We start from the raw sequence: 18,796 nt of genomic DNA, 5'->3' as shown, positions 1-18,796 counted from the left end.
CGGCAGGCGATTCCTGAACTGTTGATTGTTAATCTGCCTCTTTCAGAAGCTAAAACAGAGGAATGGACAATTGACGAAATCCTGATTAACAGAGACTTTACTATGGTGATTCCACTGATTGATTTTGACTTCTACAAAGAAAGAGACTCTGTGTCACCCACTAAAGAAAGGTACTGCAAGGGTACAGCTCAGTCTTTGGTTACTGGTGCCAAGGAGTCTACTGCCCTAAAGGTGCCCTCCATTCCTGAGCCACCAATGTGTCTGTCAACTTCTGAGACTTCTGTCTGTCCTCCTACAACCATTGACTCTTCTATGATCCAATCCACAGCCCTGCAGTCATCTTTGGCACACGTGTCTTCAACCAATGAACCGCTGCCATGTCTGCCATTTACTCAAGAGCCAGTCCCAAAGACCTGGACATGTTTGTATCCAGCAACCGAGATTGCTTCAGCTTGCATGCCTTCAGCCTCAAGGTTTCCCCTGGCCTGCCTGTCTTCAGCTACAGTGACTCATCCTGCAGATCATCCTTCAGCTTTAGAGCCTCCGGTAGTCCATCAAAAGTGCATGTCTTCAGTCCCGGAGTATACTGAGTATTTGCCTTCAGTTCATGAGACGCCTGTATCCTGCTTAGCCTCGCTGCCAATATCAGAGGTATACCTGTCTACACCATCAGATCCTGCTGTATTTTCTTCTGCTCCAGAGATTCCTCCTGAATCCCAACCATTTACTGTCGATGAACGTCTAGCTTGCCTTTCTTTTGCTTCAGGAGGAGCACCAGAATGCCTGCCTTTTCCACAAGACGATTCTCCCAACTGCTTCACTTTAGCATCAGAGCCTCCTAAAAATGCAGCATCAGAGTTTGAGACTTTTGCCAGCTCCCGCTTCAGAGTCATCAAGCTGGACCAAGTGGTGAGTCAGAACCACTCACCTGGGTGTGCACAGGGGGTGGTGCAGACCGGCGTATTCCCTACAGGACTTGGGCAACAGAATTCCGCCAAGAAGCACCAGTTGGGTGCTAGTAGCCAAAGGAAGGGAATGACTGCTGCAGTTCAAAATGTGTCTGTTATTGCTCCTTCTGCGAGTGTGCCTGAAATACCAAGTACTGCGTCTATCACTCCTATCAGTATGCGAAACGTCCCTGCTGTTGTATCCCACGTGCAACAAGGTGGTTACACGACTGTCACCAGGAGTACCAGCCTTGTACAACCCATTGGACTTTCAGGTCTCCAAGGCGTAGAACATATGCAGTCAAACCTTAGTCACTTTCAACCACAAGCCTTTTCCCAGATGGATGACAGAAGAAAATCTGAACCTCTACCTCAGCCGCCACCTTCTCTAATGGCTGAACATAAACCTTTCCTGAAGCCAGCAATTTCCTCACCTCCCGCATGTCCACTCTCGGCAGAAAGGCTAACAGGGCTTCTACCATTGTCTAAGGCATGTTGCACCAGCCTGCCTCCCTCCTCAAAGACTTATAAGGGTCCACTCCCAGTGACTGAGCTTCCTGGACCTTCCAACTCTGCTCCAGGTCCTGCAAGTCCTTCATGCCTTTCTTCGAACCATGAGTCTCTTCCTCACCAGAAGCCACCGTTTCCATCAGTACCACCTCCAAAGAAAAAGCACTCCCATCATGGAAAGAAGATGTCTCGTGCGGGTGGCGGGCACCCGAAGACGGCCGTAGGAGGGGGTATACTGTCACGACTCGCTCCCTTCGCTCCCGTTCCCACCACTTGGGGGCATGATTTGGGGTTTATTCCCTACTGGACCTTTCCTCCGAACCTTATGCTACAGTGCTGTGATGAATTGGGAGCGCTAAATCCCTATTTTCCAAGCTACTTCCCTTCCGGATCCATTCCAGGTTTTTGGCAGCCAGCATGCTTCTTTAACCAAATGACTATGCTTCCCAGAATGCCTGGCCCACTGCTCCACCTCCACCCTTGCAGGACAAGGTTGGGTGGAGGATAGGCAACACCTGTGGCTGCAGGTGCAGCAATCAGCACACCTGAGGCGTGTGCTCGTTAAGCAGCTTTAAAAGCCTCAGTCTTACTTCAGTCCAGCGCTGGTCATCGTTTGCAGTGTTCCTGTTGTGACTAGTCCCTTGTTCCTTGCCTTTGTACCTAGTTCCTAGTTCCTGTTTTCTTGTTCCTCCGCCCTGAATCTCGGATTCATGCGCTAATTGATTTCTGCTCCCTTGATTCCCTTTTTGTCTTCCTCTGTTTGCAGGCAGCATTTCTCAGTGCTTTCCCCTTTTAGATGCAGCCCAGTTTGTCTGTGTTCTATATTTCTTTGACTCTGTCCTTTGCTGCTGTAAACCCGTATGCCTTAGCCTTCCTCTTAGATTAGCTTCCTGTCTTTTCCTTGGAGGGGTAGGGAGAAGTTTGCATTGGTTATTTTGTTTTTCCCTGCTCCTGATCCTTACTTTCTATTGGGATCCATTCCATGTTTTCCATTGCACTTCTGCATTTATTTCCCAATTGATTATTAGGTGTGGGTTGCGGTTGTAGCTAGCTCCTGTGTGAATGCTTATGTTTTCCTCACTAATTTGTAATCACTATTCCAACTTAGGTATTTAGTTTTACTCCCATTGCTGTTCTAGCCTTTCGGGGTCCCAGTTTCATCAACAGGATTCGTGGGCTAGCTGACATTCAAGAGGTTTATCTCGTCCTCGTGAGTACAGTTCTTTAGTTCCCTTATTTAATACCATCAAGAGTGTTAGTTTACAGATCCTGTCATTGCTTGCCCTCCACGTGGGTTTAGCGCTGTCAGTACCTGTAACAGCAATTGGGGGTAAGGCGCTTGCCGACTTTCCTCGCGGTCAGGTGCTTATCCCACATCCCTTTTCATATATTGGTTTTGATGTCACACTCTATTTGCACTCCTGGGTTCTAGCATACATGAGTCGTTGTTCCTGTGTGCACATTTCCCTTGCCATATTCGCTGCCTTTGTACTCGCCTGACTAATCCTGACACCACTGCACATCAAATTGTCTGGAGTGTATTTAAGTATCTACCAATTTGTTATCTAGGCGTGGAACATGGCGGGTGAAGGGGTCAGTGGGCATTAGGAATGAAGATTAATTTGGATGCTGATGTTAAGGTGGTGGCCATCGCATTAAGAGAGTACAAGATGAAACCTCTGAGTGGGAGCATGCCTGAATTTCTTTGACAATGACTGCTAGATCACCTCAAATGTTTTCGGTCTTTTCCATGTCCAACCAAGAAAGCCAGTGAAAATGGAGGTAGCCATCACTAAAAAACAGCCTTCCACATGAAACAAAAGGTCCCAAATGCGGCAGAAGCAGCATTCAATGCAGGGACGACATGGTGAATATAGCGGTAGATGCGTTGGGTAGTTTTGGCTGAATGATAGTGATGCTTGCTGGGTGATGACCTTTCCAGGATTCTTGCCGGTAGAAAGTCTTCTTCCTCTTTGTCAATCTCAAAATTAGCATAGTATTACTTCCTTCCTTGTATAAGCACATATTGAGGATGGTTTGCGTAAGTCAATCCTTTGACCAGATGGTTTGCTCAATACGTGTTGTATAACACAGCTTAATTACACCATAATGCTAAACCACACAGGGATAAGAAAAATGTGTTAGCTCTCTCACCCCTGCTGGGATTCATCTGTTAGGACAATTGAGAGAAGACATCAGATTTCAATGGAGGAGCGGTGTTTTGTCAATGGGCTGGGCGGAGCAACAGGAGTTACACATTTTACTTAATCCCAATGCAAAGAATCCCATTTGGGTTCAGTGCTGGCATATGGATGGTGCAAGAAGTTCAAGAAGTATCTAGTGAGGAACAAGGAGAATTTAATGGGTTTGAGAAGAAAATTGTGCTCAAGCAGGAGGCTGCATCCGTCATGCATCGGCTATGAACCCTTCTCTGTGGAACGCCCCAAATAGGAACTGAACGTGATGTTGAAGTGAGACATAATAATGGAGATTGGGTGTTCAGAAGGGCTGCCCTGACTGTTTTGGTCACCAAGCCCAGTGGAGAATTTGGATTGAGCATCGATGCCATGGATTTCAATGGGCAATTTGGGTGGACAGGGCCCCCTACTCAAAATATCAATGTGTACTAACCATTGATAAGCAAGCAGTTGTTCAGTGTAATAGACATGTCCTTTGTCTAGCACTAGGGGAAAGAGGCTGAAGGATCGCAAAATATTACCTCAGTCATTACACCATTGAGGGCCAGCAAATCCTGCTGGATGCCCTTTGGGTTGGTGTGCACCGCAGCAGTCTTCCAGAGGATGATAGGGAGTGTGTAGACAAAATCAAGAATGTGGTTGTATTTCAAGATGTCAGGGTAATGTATGGAATCGATGAGGATGTACAAGGTGCCACACTGAGAACAGTACTTTAGAGACTGAGAGAGGCCTGTCTGACTGTTCAGTGTGCAACATACAGGATTGGGATACATTAAGCGGTGTACTTGGGCCATACTGTGTCTGCAGAGGGGATCAAGCCATGTGCAAGCATAGGTGATGCCATCATGTAAGCCCGGCAGTCTAGGGATAAGCATCAGTTGTGGTCATTTCTAGGGCTTGGAGAATACTACTAGATGTTTGTTAAGGGGTTTTGCTATAAATCGTATGAACCTCTGGGCATTTCGAAAGAAGGTTTGGGGTTATGAGTAGTAAGGCAAGTGTTAAAAGAGCATTCTATAGGATAAAGGAAGTAAACAACAATGCATCCTTTTTGGACAGGTTTATAAAAACAGCAAAAGCAATAGTGATGGCTACTACAAGCGCTCTAGGACTGGGTGACACTATGGTACAGATAAAATGAAATCTTGAAAATAGAATGACTTTCACTTCCATGGCAGTTAAGGGGGTGCAGTGCAATTACAATGTGGTGAAGAGCAAAGCAGTGGCCTGGGCTTTCCAGTGTTCAAGTATTCCTTGTGTAGAAACAGATGTGGATTCTGCTCTGATCACAAACCTTTAGTGAAGAAGGTTTCCAGCAAGGAATGGCAGACTGTAACCCCTAGAGTGTTGAGATGTCCAATGGGGTTGCAAGTTAAATTGCTCCTCCCACTTACATGCCAAGATTTTACATGAAGGGCTCTAATGTGAAGGAATACATGTTGTCCTGGCAAATGTGGGGATGGCAGATAATGACAATATGTAGACACAGGACACATGGTTGTAGCACTGGTCCTTTTAAAGCTACCAATGAAACAGGCTCTCCTCAAAATCATCACAAGAATAATTTACAATGGCACCTGTGTCCCAGTAGGCACCAGTTCCTCACTGCTGTCTCCAAGAATTCAGCTAGAATGGTCTGGTGGAAACAGTCAAGCTCAGGACAAAACAAGAGCATGGCAACCTTTAAGCGAATGCAACATTCAAAATGATCAGAGTTATTTAGCGTATGATTGGAGGAACGCCAGCATCCCACCGGAGTGCCTCATTGGGCATCGGAAAGGTTTTTTCATTTCATGGGGCATCCCGCTCAGTAAGACCGCACACGCGTTGAGAGGACTTTGAAAGTTCCTGCTCAGCTTGCCAAGCAAGGTCATGTTCGCATCCTGAACTCGTAACTAAGGATCATGATGATCCAGAATCCGAGTGTAAGCAAAAATCAAATCAAAACTCTGCTTACACTTACCGACCCCTGAGGAATCCTCAGTTCTTCACAGACCACACCAGAACACTTGTGACTTTGCAGACGATATGAAAATAGGAGAAATGCATCTCGTGTGGTAGACCAGTCCTTTAAAGACTTGGACCACTCTTTTCAAACCCTCAGTAAACGCAAGTGAGGCATTTCGAAGTATTCAATAACAGGGATGTTACCTGTCTCAAACACAGCTGCAGACCCTCACCCAGCCAGAGCCCAGCAGAGGGCAAGGGATCCCCCTACCATATAAACTTCAAGCAATAATCCGGTGGGTGTTTTAAGATGGAGATAATGGGGAGTATTTAGTGACAATTGGAGCGATGATAGAGCTTCAATGGGGAGAGAAGCCTGGAGCGTGGAAGGTGCCTGAAAGGAGGGAGGAGCCTGGGGAGGAAAGTAAGTGGGTTGGAAGTGTTGTGGGCGTGCCCGTGCCTCGGGCCACCCCGCACACACACTCGCTCACATGCATCCACACAAGGAGACACGGGACATGCGTGTGTGCCTTACAGCGTCCCGGCAGCAACTGCCCGCACGGACATTCTTTATTACGAACGCGCATGCGCGGAGCAGAGCGAGGCTCGCGCATGCGTCATTCATGCTTGCAACGTCACGTCCCTTTTTTTCTTCAACAATAACAACATAGCATCAACAAGGATGACCAGTATAACCTGAAAATATAAAGCATGTAACCCAATGTGGGTTGGCCGGCTGCTGTAATCTCGGCTCAGTCTCCCAGGTCCAGGACATAGTCCTTGAGGCGAGCCGGCAGTCTGCGGTTTCCTCGCACAGGGTACTGAGGGGTGCTTTGCGAAGTCGTTCTGGGACCATCTGCATGCGGGACGGCCTCCCTTTGGGCGTCCTCCGCCTGACCTTCTGGGACAGCCTCAGAGGATGTGCTTTCATCCGCTTTACTGGCCCTCGTTGAAGTGTCCACTTTTTTGAAGAAGGACCTGTTGCGGGTGACGGTCCCCCGGTTGCATGCTGCCGTGACCATGGTTCCTTTCACGTGCGTGACTGTCCATGGGTGAGGCTCGTAAGGCAGTGACAGTTTGCCTTCTGGGCGGCGATTCCGAACTAGCACGGAATCACCTGCAGCCACTTCCTTGTCTTGGAGACCTCTCCTCTCGCTCTCTCTCTGATTGCGGGTTGCCCACTCCTCCCTCACTTTTTCATTGTCAATGACCCCAGGTACTCTTCCTTCTACCTCTGGTATCATGCCACGAGGACAGCGCCCGAATAACGCCTCAGCAGGGGCTACACCCGTCGATTGATGCAGCGTGGTCCGATACTCTTGCAGGAATTCCACAACCTTCTTCGGGAGGTCCTCCCCACCGCTTGCGGATATTCTCAGCACCTTGTTTAGCGTGCTCATGAGCCTTTCAGCTTCCCCGTTCGCACGCGGCCACAACGGGGATACTCTCCGGTGATGGATGCCCCTCGCTTTGAGATACTGTGCGAACTGGCTGCCCGTGAACAGGGGACCATTGTCTGAGCATAGTATTTCTGGGAAGCCATGGGTCGCAAACATTTTATCCAAGGCCCTGGTGGTGTACTCGGTGGTGGTGGACTCTACGACCTCCACCTTGGGATATCTGGACCATTGGTCGACCACCGCTAAAAAATACATGCCCCGGCCTATTGATCCAAAATCCACATGGACGGTTCCCCAGGGCTTTTCGCTCCGTTCGATTGAGCTGATTGGTGGAGCTTTATCCCCGGGATTCGCCGCCTGACATGGCAGACACCTCTTTATAAACAGCTCGACCATTCCCTCAAGGTCAGGGAACCACACCTTGGGTCGAAGCCGCGCTTTGGTCTTGGCTACCCCTTGGTGCCCTATGTGAGCCAACTCCAACACACGATCTCTCAGGGCCTGTGGGATCACAATTTGCCTCCCCCTCAGCAGTGGTCCATCGTCCGAAATGGATAGCTCATCCCTCACCCTCGAAAGCGCCTGAAGGTCTTTCTGGGCATCAGCCTGCGGCCTTGAATTGTTCTGAAGCACCTCTCTCCAATCGCCGCTTCTAACCGCTGTTTTGATGATGTGGAACACTTCATCCTTGGACAATTCTGTCGCTATGGTGTGTCTGGACAGCGCCACCGGCAACGCACCTTCCACCACATGACACAGCAGCCCTCGACAGTCAGACACCTCCTTTGTCTCTTCCACATTCTCTGGGTTTGGGTGTCGCGACAGATAGTCCGCCGGATTATTGGTCCCCGGTCTGTACACCAGTCGAACCCCATACTCCATAAGGGCCAGCATCCATCGCTCAATTCTGGGTGGAGGTTTTGATGACACACCTGCCAGGATGGGCAGCAGGGGCTTATGATCGGTCAGGACTACGACCGGCTTGCCCAGGATGTAGAGACGAAAATGGCGACAGGCCCACAGTATGGCCAAGGCCTCTCTTTCTATTTGCGAGTAACGCTTTTCTGTGTCTGTGAGCGCCTTGCTCGCGTACTCAATGGGTCGCATGTCCCCTCTCTTGCCCGCTTGCATCAGCACCGCACCTACACCCACCGGGCTGGCGTCAACAACGATCTCGGACTCAGCGGTGGGGTCGAAGTACGCCATGGTGTCTCCGTCAGACAGGGCATTTTTGATGACCTGAAATGCCTCTTGCTCTTTCCTTTCCCACACCCAGACAGCGTCATTCTTGGTCAGTGCTCTGAGGGGTTCCGACAAGGAGGCCAAACCCTTAATGAACCGCCCACAGTAGTTTACCATCCCCAAGAAGCTCCTTACCTCCGTTGGGGACTGGGGTGCTGCGGCCTCCCGAATGTCCTTGATCTTTGCAGGATCGGGCGACACGCCGCTGGCATGAAAGATGAAGCCAAAAAACCCAATTCTGTCTTTGAAAAACTCACATTTTTCACGGTGTAGGGTAAGTCCCAAATCTTCTAGCCTCTTCAGCGTGCACTCCAATCTCTTCATGTGTTCTGCCTTTGAGTCTGCAAACACCAAAATGTCATTGCTCATATTCAAGTCACCTTTCAGTCCTGCCAGTGCCCCCCTGAATGTATTTTGAAAAACTTCGGCAGCAGATGAAATGCCGAAACTCAGGCGCTTAAACTGATAGAGGCCATCATGCGTCGTAAAAGCCGTGATATAACATGAGTCCGGGTGGAGCTCGAGCTGATGGTAGCCCGCCCTCAAGTCTAACTTCGAAAAGACTCTCGCCCCTTGCAGTTCTCCGATAATATCATCGAGAGTGGGCGTAATGTGTCTCTCCCTTTTGATAGCCGCATTCGGGAGGCGCATATCAACGCAAATGCGCACCGCTCCCAGCTGTTTTGGCTTGGGGGCCACCACTATGGCCGAGACCCAGGGTGTCGGGCCTTCCACCCTTTCGATGATGTCCATTCGGACCAGTGAGCGGAGTTCTTCCTCCACCTGCTCCCGGAGATGGAACGGGATCCGTCGATGTTTGAGAGCCATAGGCCTGATGGTGTCGTCAATGTGGAGACGCACAGGAGGAGCTCTCAACTTTCCCACTCCTTCAAAAATGCCTGAGAATTTGGCCACTAGCTGCTCAATGTCTGCTTGATAGACTGCAAACGCAAAATGCACAAGGTCCAATGCCTCTGACGCCGCACAACTAAGCAGGGAGTGGGGGCTCACGTCAGTGATGAAAAATCGTGCTTTTATGGACTTGCCACCCTTTGAAACGGGCGCCACGAAGACGCCCTTGATGGGGAGCGGTGTGTCGCTGTCGAACGTGAAGATCTTTGCCCTCGAGACATCCAACTGTGGTGGTCCCGGGATCAACTGGTAGTGATCTGAGGCCAGCACACATACCGAGGTTCCCGTGTCAATCATCACTTGTGTAGGGACCCCTTGAATGTCCACAATGCATTTGGGCTGCCTCTTTTTCCTTGCCCCTGTGGCTATGGTCGAAATGAAGAACACCTCATCCTCCTCTTCTTCCTCCTCGGCCATGTTCAGCCTCTGCATATCCTGTTCAACTTTCGCAATGCTCTTTTGCCCCCTCGACCCGCTTCCAAACAACCTGGCCGGACCCCTTTGAGTAGCCACCGGCGCAGGAGCTCGGCACATCCGGGCATAGTGTCCGAGTCCGTTGCATCTGCCACAGGATCTGGATTTGGCAGGACATTCTTCCGCTTCTTGCTTGCAACGTCACAGAAAGGAAGAGGCAGAGAACGAGATGCAAAAGAGGCAGTAAGGACGATACCTGGCCACATCAGAGAGAGGTAGAAGAAAGAGGAAGGAGGAGACCTTGCAACTTCAAAGAGATGTGGAAGGAGGGACTAAGGAGAAGATTTGGAAACATTATAGAATGGTAGAAGGGGGGATTTATGACAAGGCGTGGCAACATCAGAAAGAGATTGAAGGAGGGAGTGAGGAAGAGAAGTGGCAATATCCGATAGAGATGAAACATAGATTGAATAAGAAAAGGGTAACATCAGGGGTAAGTAGAGGAGGGATGCAGGAGGATGATTAACAACATCAGGAGGAGGTTGGTGAATATCAGAAGGAGGTGGAAGGAGAAGATAAGGAGGAGGTGGGTGAACAACAGAACGAGGTTGGTGAACTACAGAAGCAGGAGGAAAGAGAAGGAAAGGAGAAGGTGGGCAAATATCAGAAGGAGGTTGGTGAATGGCAGTAGGGGTAGGACGGAGGGTAAAAGGAGGAAGTGATTGAATACAAGGAGGATGTTTAACAGCTGAAGAATTTGGAGTTGAAAGAGCATCAGGAGAAGATTGGTGAATATCACACATGAAAACATAAGAATAAATTCCATAGGGCATCTGGAGGATGTAGGACACAAGGATCAAGAACTTGTAGGCCAGCCCAAAGGGGTACCAAAGAGCTGAAACTATCAGTCCATAGGGAGTTGGGTGCCTTCTTGCGGTCCCTGAGACAGGAAAGTGTAGGTCAGGGTCCTCGCCTCCACCTCACATACCTGAGAAATTGTTCCAGTGTTCTCTTGGTTTGAAGACGACTTACTACCTCCTGCGAGAGACTGGTAGGGGAGGAATTGAGGGTGTGGCACAACTTTTATGCCTGGAAAATTGGCTGAGGAAGAACCAGTGGTGCAAGAAAACCCTTAAGACAAAGAGAATGGCAAAGGAAGAACTTAGGATGAGGGATACCCTTCAATCCAGAGAAACCAACAGACAGTGCAGGAAACCCTAAGGATAGAGAGACCACAACATTAGAAAGTGTTGGAAGCCCTCAAGCCCGACTTTAAGAAAGGCAGCAACATGGGTGCAGAAACCTAGATGTCACAGAAGGGTATGGGAGACCTAAGTTCCAACCTATGTATGTACAGGAGACATTTTAACAGGATCTATTGGAACAATCAGAACTGCTCTCAGGTCTCTTCAATGTGACAATAACCAAAAGGCTAAGTTTGATCATCCCTGTTCATTTATTATTTTGTTTATTTTCTCATCCTGTCTTAAATTCCTCAATAGAAAAGTTCAAGTTCAAGGTCAAAAGTTCCTGCTCAGATTTGAGATCCCTCTCACCTCTTGGTACAGAAACTAGGAATGTTTACCACACCCCAATGGGCTGGAAGATACCTGGAGTATGGACATGGATGGTGCAAGATCATGGACACAATTGTTAAGGTATAAGATAAGTATAAAGAATGTTTTGATCGAAGAGACCAGATTAACGAACAACTGTGTAAGATGGGTGACCTGTTCCTGATTGACAGCCTTAGGCCAGAGCAATGGGCCAATTATACAAGTTTATGGGCGTCCCAAGAATTATAATGATAAGGAAGAATGTTGTGGTGTTAGAGGGTGGTAAGTAAATATGGGTGTGGACATGGCTTCAAACTTTTTCAACGCCTATCACTGCCTGGAATGTATTGAGGATCCCTTTCAATCTTTTGCACTGGAATGGGGTGGCCCAGGTTCTGAAAAAAATGATACCACCGGGAATAAGTACAATGTACAAGGGATCTAGATGGGAACTGTGTGTCCTCTCGTGGTGGCATCGTACAATGACAACAATGTGGTGGCAATGAACAGGTCACAATATCATGTCTTATTCTTAGTTACAGTACCATTTGATTGAACATTTTCTTCACATTTTAGAGAATCCAAACTCACTCCCTAGGTCTTCTCCTAGAAAAGGCAGTTATTTGTCCTGACATTGCTTGGCTCCCATTGAAGTCCCTGTTGTTGGCCACAGTTACATTTCAATTCAAGTCTAGACTTCTCCCAAGATAGCCACTACCAACGAGTCGATGTGTTGATGTGTTTGTGCGCACACCCAACCTGAATGCCCAGCCCAATGTGTGGCCATAACATCCAAAGTCTGCACTTCAATTAACCCTACAAAGATGGGGTTAACTCGATAGCACCCACCATTTTAAGCAGCCGCGCATGCTGAGCCTTTGCTCAAGCCGTACAAGGGTCAAGCCTTCAATGCCAAGTGAGGGCCATGCCCCTACTTTAGAAGCACACTAGTGAATTACTTTAGAGCGGGAGGCAAACAGAGTGGCAGAGAACTGTCAGTGCCCTCTGCTGTGACACATTAGGGGTGGAGGGGCAGGGGCGCAGCGGCTTTTCCTTCTTCCAGCTTTTGAATTTGATTTTGAATTATGTATTGAATAATTTGTACAATGCAACCAGGTGGAAAACTGAACCCAGGCACAACGCTTAATTTAAAATGCAGCAAAACATAGAAGCACATGATTCAACAACACAAGTGGCTCTTTTAGGACTTTCATAAAGAAGTAAAACAAATGGATGTGGATGTCATCACCCCCAGCATAGCCAGCTAGCAGCCTATTTGAAAAGGTTTACACTTCCACATTATTTCCAACACCAGGATCAAGTGTTTCCAACTGTCAAACTAAAGCACCCTGGACCTCACTCTCTATGGTGATGTCACTGAGAACGTTCCAACAATGCAATGGAGGAAGGATAGCTCAGGGGCAACGTGTTTTTTTTGGAAGCAAGACAACGCTGCGCAACTCAGGTTCGAATCCAGATCCCATGCTTAGAAACCACTCCTTGGTAGTAAGTGCATTATGAATAAACAATTATAATTATAATCTTGGAGCTACACTGCAAAACAGAATTTGACTTCGAGTTGATTTGAATTGATGCCACTGTGTGCATATTTGCAAAGCGTAACCCAAGATTGTCCCTCATAAAACCAATTTCACTACAAGAAAGAGTATGGATTTGAGATAAGAGAAACCATATCAATGCTGTGAATGTGGGAAAAGCGTCCGGCCCAAACCAGCTGTAATATGTAAGGGAGGGCACACCGTGAAAAAAGCAGGGCAACCACATTGGGACCATTAATATGAACAAAGCTTTTTCTATTGAAATATTTGATTGTATTAGCAATGACATCTCTACCCAAGACAAGAATCCGGTTCCATGTCATTCCATCCTGGCATGTTTTTTCGCTGGGTTTTACTGCGAATTCTTTAACGAAAAAACCCATCGAATTTTTTTGTTAATTCTTTTTGGTGGGTTTCCCACCAAGCCCCTCATTCGCTTTCATTTTTCATCTATTCCCAAACACCCATATATATAATTTTCTAATCCCCCCAAAAAATTAAATGGGTTTTTTTCGTTAAAAAGTTTGTGGTATAAAATTCAGCGAAAAAACTTCCCGTGATGAAAGGATGTTGTACCAAGAATCCATATCAGTCCAGTGAATGTGGGTTAAACCTCCTTGGCAAAGTCTGAATAATATGGGAAGAACGCAGACATAAGAGCAGGAAACAATATGAGTGCAGCAAATGAAAGCCATGATTTTGTCACAAAGCCAGATTAACTTTAGAGGGCGGGATACACAAGCAAGGTAAGGTAACCTAGATCATGTCAATGGGGAATACACCATAAAGATGACTAAACAAGCACATTGGACCTCATTCCGAGGTTGGTGGTAGTCATGGCGCTATTAGCACCATGACTGCCACCAATAACGGTACCGACTCCGGTCTAATTCAATGGGGACTTACCGGTGTAGTCCGACCTTTGCGGGACCGGTAAGTCCCCATTGAAAAAGCCATTCCCCATTCCCATTTCAGCCCCCATAGGGCTCAATGGGAATGGGAAAGGCGCTAATAACGGTACTGCAGATTGCGGTACCGTTATTAGCTCTGAAGTCCCTTAACAGGTCCCGTCCACAACGCCTGGTCAGACCAGGCGTTAAGGGAGGGACCCGCTAAGGGACCTCATAGTAGGGCGGTAAGGGATTAACGGCACCTGTCTCCTTACCGGTGCCCGGGATCCATTACCGCTCTACTCGGAATGTGGCCCAGTGACTGTGGAAATGGTATTGCCATTACCAGAAAATACAACTTTGAGAGTAGGTTTAGTGAATGTGAGGAAAGCTTATCACCTAGAACCATCTCAAGTTACAAGTGAGAATAAATGTTATACAGTGTTTATAACAAATCTTTTATAGTGAATGCACATATATCTAACATTTTATAACGAAACATTTTATAGTGAATGCATTTAGGGTGGAGTAAAGGGTTAAATATTTTGCGAAAGGGTTTGGATGGGCTTTTAGGGGTTGGTAACGGGAGTTTGGGGGACCCCCTAAAATAAAAAAGACATTCTTTAAAACAATGTTCCTTATAAAATATTCGATATATGTGCATTCACTATAAATTACCTCGGTATAAAGACATGTAACCGAATAAATGCTGAAGCGAGTGAATGCAAACTGCGTAGATGCATTGGGCATGGCTTGCGGCAGATCCATTCACGCATTACACTCGTCACTCTGGAACCACGGGAGAAGGATCCAACTCACGTGACATATTTGATCGCTGAGGGTGTGTAGGTGTTGCCTTTGGTGTGTGGGAACTTTTCCAGCACGCTCAGATCACCCACTTCCTGGTAATAGTTGAAGTCGAAAACTATGTTGATCAGTGTGGAGTACTGGACCACAGCAAACTGCAAGGAGAAGAGAGCAGGGGTGGGCTTGAGTGGGTATGGGTCAGTGTACGGTATTGGGCATATGTATGGGGGTAGATGAAGAAGGTGAGAAGAAGGGGCAGCAACAGAAACACAGATAGAAAGAAGGGGAAAGAGGGACAGCAAAATACCAAATGGGAATATAAGAATATGAGAGGAGAAAAGAGACAAAGAAATACAGAGGGAAAGATATTGTCTGAAGAAGAAATAGAGCAGTGAGAAAGAGAGAAAAGACAAGAAATAGGGCAGGACATTGAGTACAGAGGGTTAGAGGGTGGCAGGGAGAGATAAGGAAACACCAACTGAGAGGGTGAAACAGAAAAAAGAGAAAATATGCGAGATGGAGAAGATGAGAAGAGGAGACATAGAGGTGGAAAGAAGACAAAAGGGAAGAAAAAAGTAGAGCGAAGTACAGAGAGTGAGCAATTGAATGAGGGACTGGAGAAGAGCGCGGAAGGTGCACGTAAGGGAGAAGGGCACAGCTCACCCATCATGCACATGCACAATGTGCACCGTGCAGTGCCACCAGAACTTCATCACAAGATGTAAGAGGGTGCTCAGCGCAGTTCAAAATATCTCATCAACAATGGCCCTCATTCCGAGTTAAGACTACACCATGGAGTAAATAGCTCCATGGTTAGCAACCATGGAGCTATTTACTCCATGGAATACCGGCATGGTGAATGGAGTAATTACCGGTCCATTCCAAGGTTGGATGGACCGGTAATTCCCCATTCACCATAGCCCTTCCCCATCCCCATTTCTGCCCCCATAGGGCTCAATGGGAATGGGGAAGGAGGTAATTACGGCACCGTAAATTACGGTGCCGTAATTTACTCCAAGGTCACTTTGCGGGTCCCGTAATTTACTCCTGCTAAAAGCAGGAGGTAAAGAGGGACCCGCAAAGGGAACTCAGAATACGGAGGTAAGGGATTACCGCCATCGGTGCCCTTACAGGCACCGGTAATCCCTTACCTCCAACCTCGGAATGACCCCCAATATCTTAAATCAGTTGATAATCACGACGTTACATAACAATGATGTAGAGACTTCAATTCATTGCAGATTAGAAAAGTCAGAGCTACTCTGCCCATGCGGCTCCATCCACACTTAAAGGACATCCTGGATGCCTGGGCTGGAATCTGCCGCAAGTGACTGAAAAGAAGTGGCCAACATTGATTACAGCTTCTATCTATTAGGGCCTTCACTATTCTAGGGTTTGTGGGAGGTCAGTTATTAAAATATGTTATATACTGCTCTCTGGATTTCAGATCTTTCTAATGTGCACTCATTTGTCAGCGTGCTTTGATAATGGCTCTACAATGGAACACAGGATGATCATTTCGATTACACAATAATCATTTAAACATTTAAACAGCTTAAACATTTTATAAACGCCGTTTACAAAAACACATGAAAGAGTGATTTTGCTTGGAAACAACGCATTTGGTATTGATTTAATGACCAAGTGTGAACATAGTTCAATATATGAAGAATGTTTTAATTTTATGGAAGAAAATGGGAGACCTCCTATCGAACTCAAATTGTCTTTCCCTATTCCATTTACATTTTTGGAAAATCCTTGTCTACCTTAAAAATCCCCCTGCTGTGCAGTGTTAGGTTCTAAAAAATAAAAGCAACCTTAAAACATTTTTTTTAAACTTTAATTTGCAGGCAGTTATTTTCAAACTTACCAGTGCCCATAGATGTTTAATATTTAATTAAAAAATGTTATTTATTTGTGGTGCGCTGAAGCCCACAGGCATCAGGGCGCAACAATCAGACAGAAGACATACATGAAAATGTTCGGGACAACTGAATCCCTACAGGGAGAGCCCTACTAAAGCTGGTGGTTACTTAAAGAGCAAGGACTTCACGACTCGGCGAAAAAGCCAGGTTATTTCTTCTAATCTTATGCCCATCAAGAGGGCGTTCCTTAACTTTGCAACTCTTACTGGGAAGGATCTGCCCAGACTATTACAGCATCTGAAATGTAAGCAGTTAATCTGTCCCAGATTTCCAGAGTGCAGAGATCTGCTAGGAACATAGAGGGAGACGAGTGACTTCATGTAGGTTGGGGCTGTTCCAAAGAGACATCAATGTACAATTGTGCTAGATTTAAAGGCGATGCCATCTTTCACCGCCAGCCTGTGTAGGTATCTCTTCTCGGATGAGATGTGCTCACCTCTTCGTTTTTTTCTTGATAATACGCACTGGATTGTCTGGCATCTTGCCAGACAGGGGCTATCAGCCCCAATGAACAGTTCCTTGCCATAATCCAGCCCTGAGAGAATAGTTGCTTGGGAGCTGGTGACACCATTCTTTTCATTGACAAAGGGCCTGATGTAACTGAGCAGGTGGAGGTGATGCTGACAGTTCTGCTGATTTGATTCACATGAGCCTCTGCACTCAATGAGGATTCCAGCGTAATGCCTAGAGTTCTCACCTTGCCCTGAACTGGGATTAGACAGCTCTTGATGTTAAAGCTTTTGCAATCTGCACTCAATGTTGCGCGGACCTGCCAGGAACCGAAAATGAGCAGTTCAGTTTTACTGGCATTTAGGCACATCCAATTCCTGGTCATCCAGGATTCGATGTTAAAGAGGTTGATGGAATTCTGTGCATAATCGCCACTCACCGCTAGTACCAGCTGAGTATCATTAATGTCAGGCAGAGATTATTTTTAAAAAGTGGAAGGCTCATCTTTGGAGACTCTGTTTTAAAATGATTTCACGTGTATTGAGAGATTTTGGGGCCATTCTTTGTACGGCCACATTTGGGGCCCTTAGGTGTATTCGTTTATCCTTCTGGCATACTTCAGCGAGTTAAGAGGTTGTGATCAGTGGTCAACCTGCTGGTCACAGGTGGACTCAGTGGGAAATAGTGACATTGGTTACTGGTTATAGGGTATTTATGAACTAGTGTAGGCTGCAGTAGCAAGTGCTAGACTGGTCCTCTTCACGGCATACAGTGTCAGTTGTAATGGCTTTGGATTGTGAGTGAACCCAAATCATTCACATTGGGTGTGAAGGCCAGGTGATTTTGTGCTGCTCTGCAGTTATGTGACCAAAACACTGTTGGTGCTGTAAGCAAAAGATCTGGGACTAACTGTTTTTCTGTTCTTCCAAATTAGACTGAGGTGCATCTGGGTAGGTATAGGGCGAAGAACTGATTCCTTCCCCCCACCCCCCACCTTCCACAGAGACGGGAATTGCCAAATACCAGGAAGTTGAATGTCTTGAGGGACTTGATCAGGTCGACCATGAATATCTTCATTCGCCTAAAGTCTTCATCGGAAATGCTGTTAGAATCGTCGTACAGGATCACAGCATCCACCCCGGTAATGCACTCTGTAATGGAGAACGAGAGAGGGTGAGCCGGTCTGAGGAGTGGGAGGAAGAGAGACAAATGCGGAACGGACCTGTGAATGAGTACCTTCAGCAGAGCCCTCCACCACAGATAACTCATGCTTACCAGCATGGATAGGCCAAAGGACAGGCCATTCCTTTTATTCAGTGACCAATAAGACAGTAAAGAAAGGACCAAAGCAACAGAACATTTGGATATCTGGATGTGTCAGCAGGCGCCACTTCCTTGGAAGGTGCGACCTGTACTCATTCTGACACTTTAGAGTTGGGGCCTGCCACACTGCGTACCTTGATCAGACATGGAATGGGGTCCTCGACAGATCTTTAATTGAGTCTTATGCGGACAGAAATAAAGCAGTTCCCCCAGAGCCAAGAACATGCGTAAAAGTAACTCAATCGTGATCTTCCAGTTCTTGTAAGGGCCGGGTTCTGGCCCTGCCCAGCGTCGTTAACGTGACAAAACCAAATGTGGGATGAAGTGTGCGATGTCCCCCAGATGAAGCATCAAGAAGTTCAAGACAAATGTCCCTTACGCTCTTGTTTCAGTACGTAATTACAGTCTCTGGTGTTCACAGCCTCCTTGGTTATGTTCCTGTGAAGCAGGGTGAAAGGGGGAGGCTTCATCTTCTCAAGTTTGAAATGAGCATTAGAGCCTGAGAGACCTTCTGTAGTCAGCTGTATTTGAAGCTGGCCTTAAACCAAAGCTCTGAGCTACAGGAGGGCAGGAGGCCATCTTATGCTGTCTGTAGGGTATTTATTGGGCCTCTTACTGCCTCCGTCCCTCAGGGTTCTTGGTCTATAGCCGGCCAACCCAAGCTGTCCCTGTTTCTCATTGATTAACTGCGGGCTTGTACCTAAGGGTCCCTCTCC

General features: G+C 47.1%; 1 protein-coding gene across 1 annotated transcript in view; it reads right to left on the bottom strand.

The window, feature by feature from the left end:
* The window catches only part of LOC138580812 (integrin alpha-X-like), a 430,037-nt gene that overhangs the window by 248,914 nt on the left and 162,327 nt on the right, over positions 1–18,796 (bottom strand). Inside the window, exons 6-7 of the mRNA XM_069651665.1 lie at positions 17,781–17,908; positions 14,395–14,537 (exon numbers count right to left, since the gene is read on the bottom strand). Of these exons, the coding sequence (XP_069507766.1) occupies positions 14,395–14,537; positions 17,781–17,908 (271 nt within the window). The remainder of the gene's footprint in view (positions 1–14,394; positions 14,538–17,780; positions 17,909–18,796) is intronic.

Source organism: Ambystoma mexicanum, chromosome 3p (genome assembly GCF_040938575.1).
Source record: "Ambystoma mexicanum isolate Mex_15411 chromosome 3p, UKY_AmexF1_1, whole genome shotgun sequence".
Lineage (NCBI taxonomy): Eukaryota > Metazoa > Chordata > Amphibia > Caudata > Ambystomatidae > Ambystoma > Ambystoma mexicanum.
Note: the sequence above shows the minus strand (reverse complement) of the source record. Positions and strands in the feature narration are given on the sequence as shown.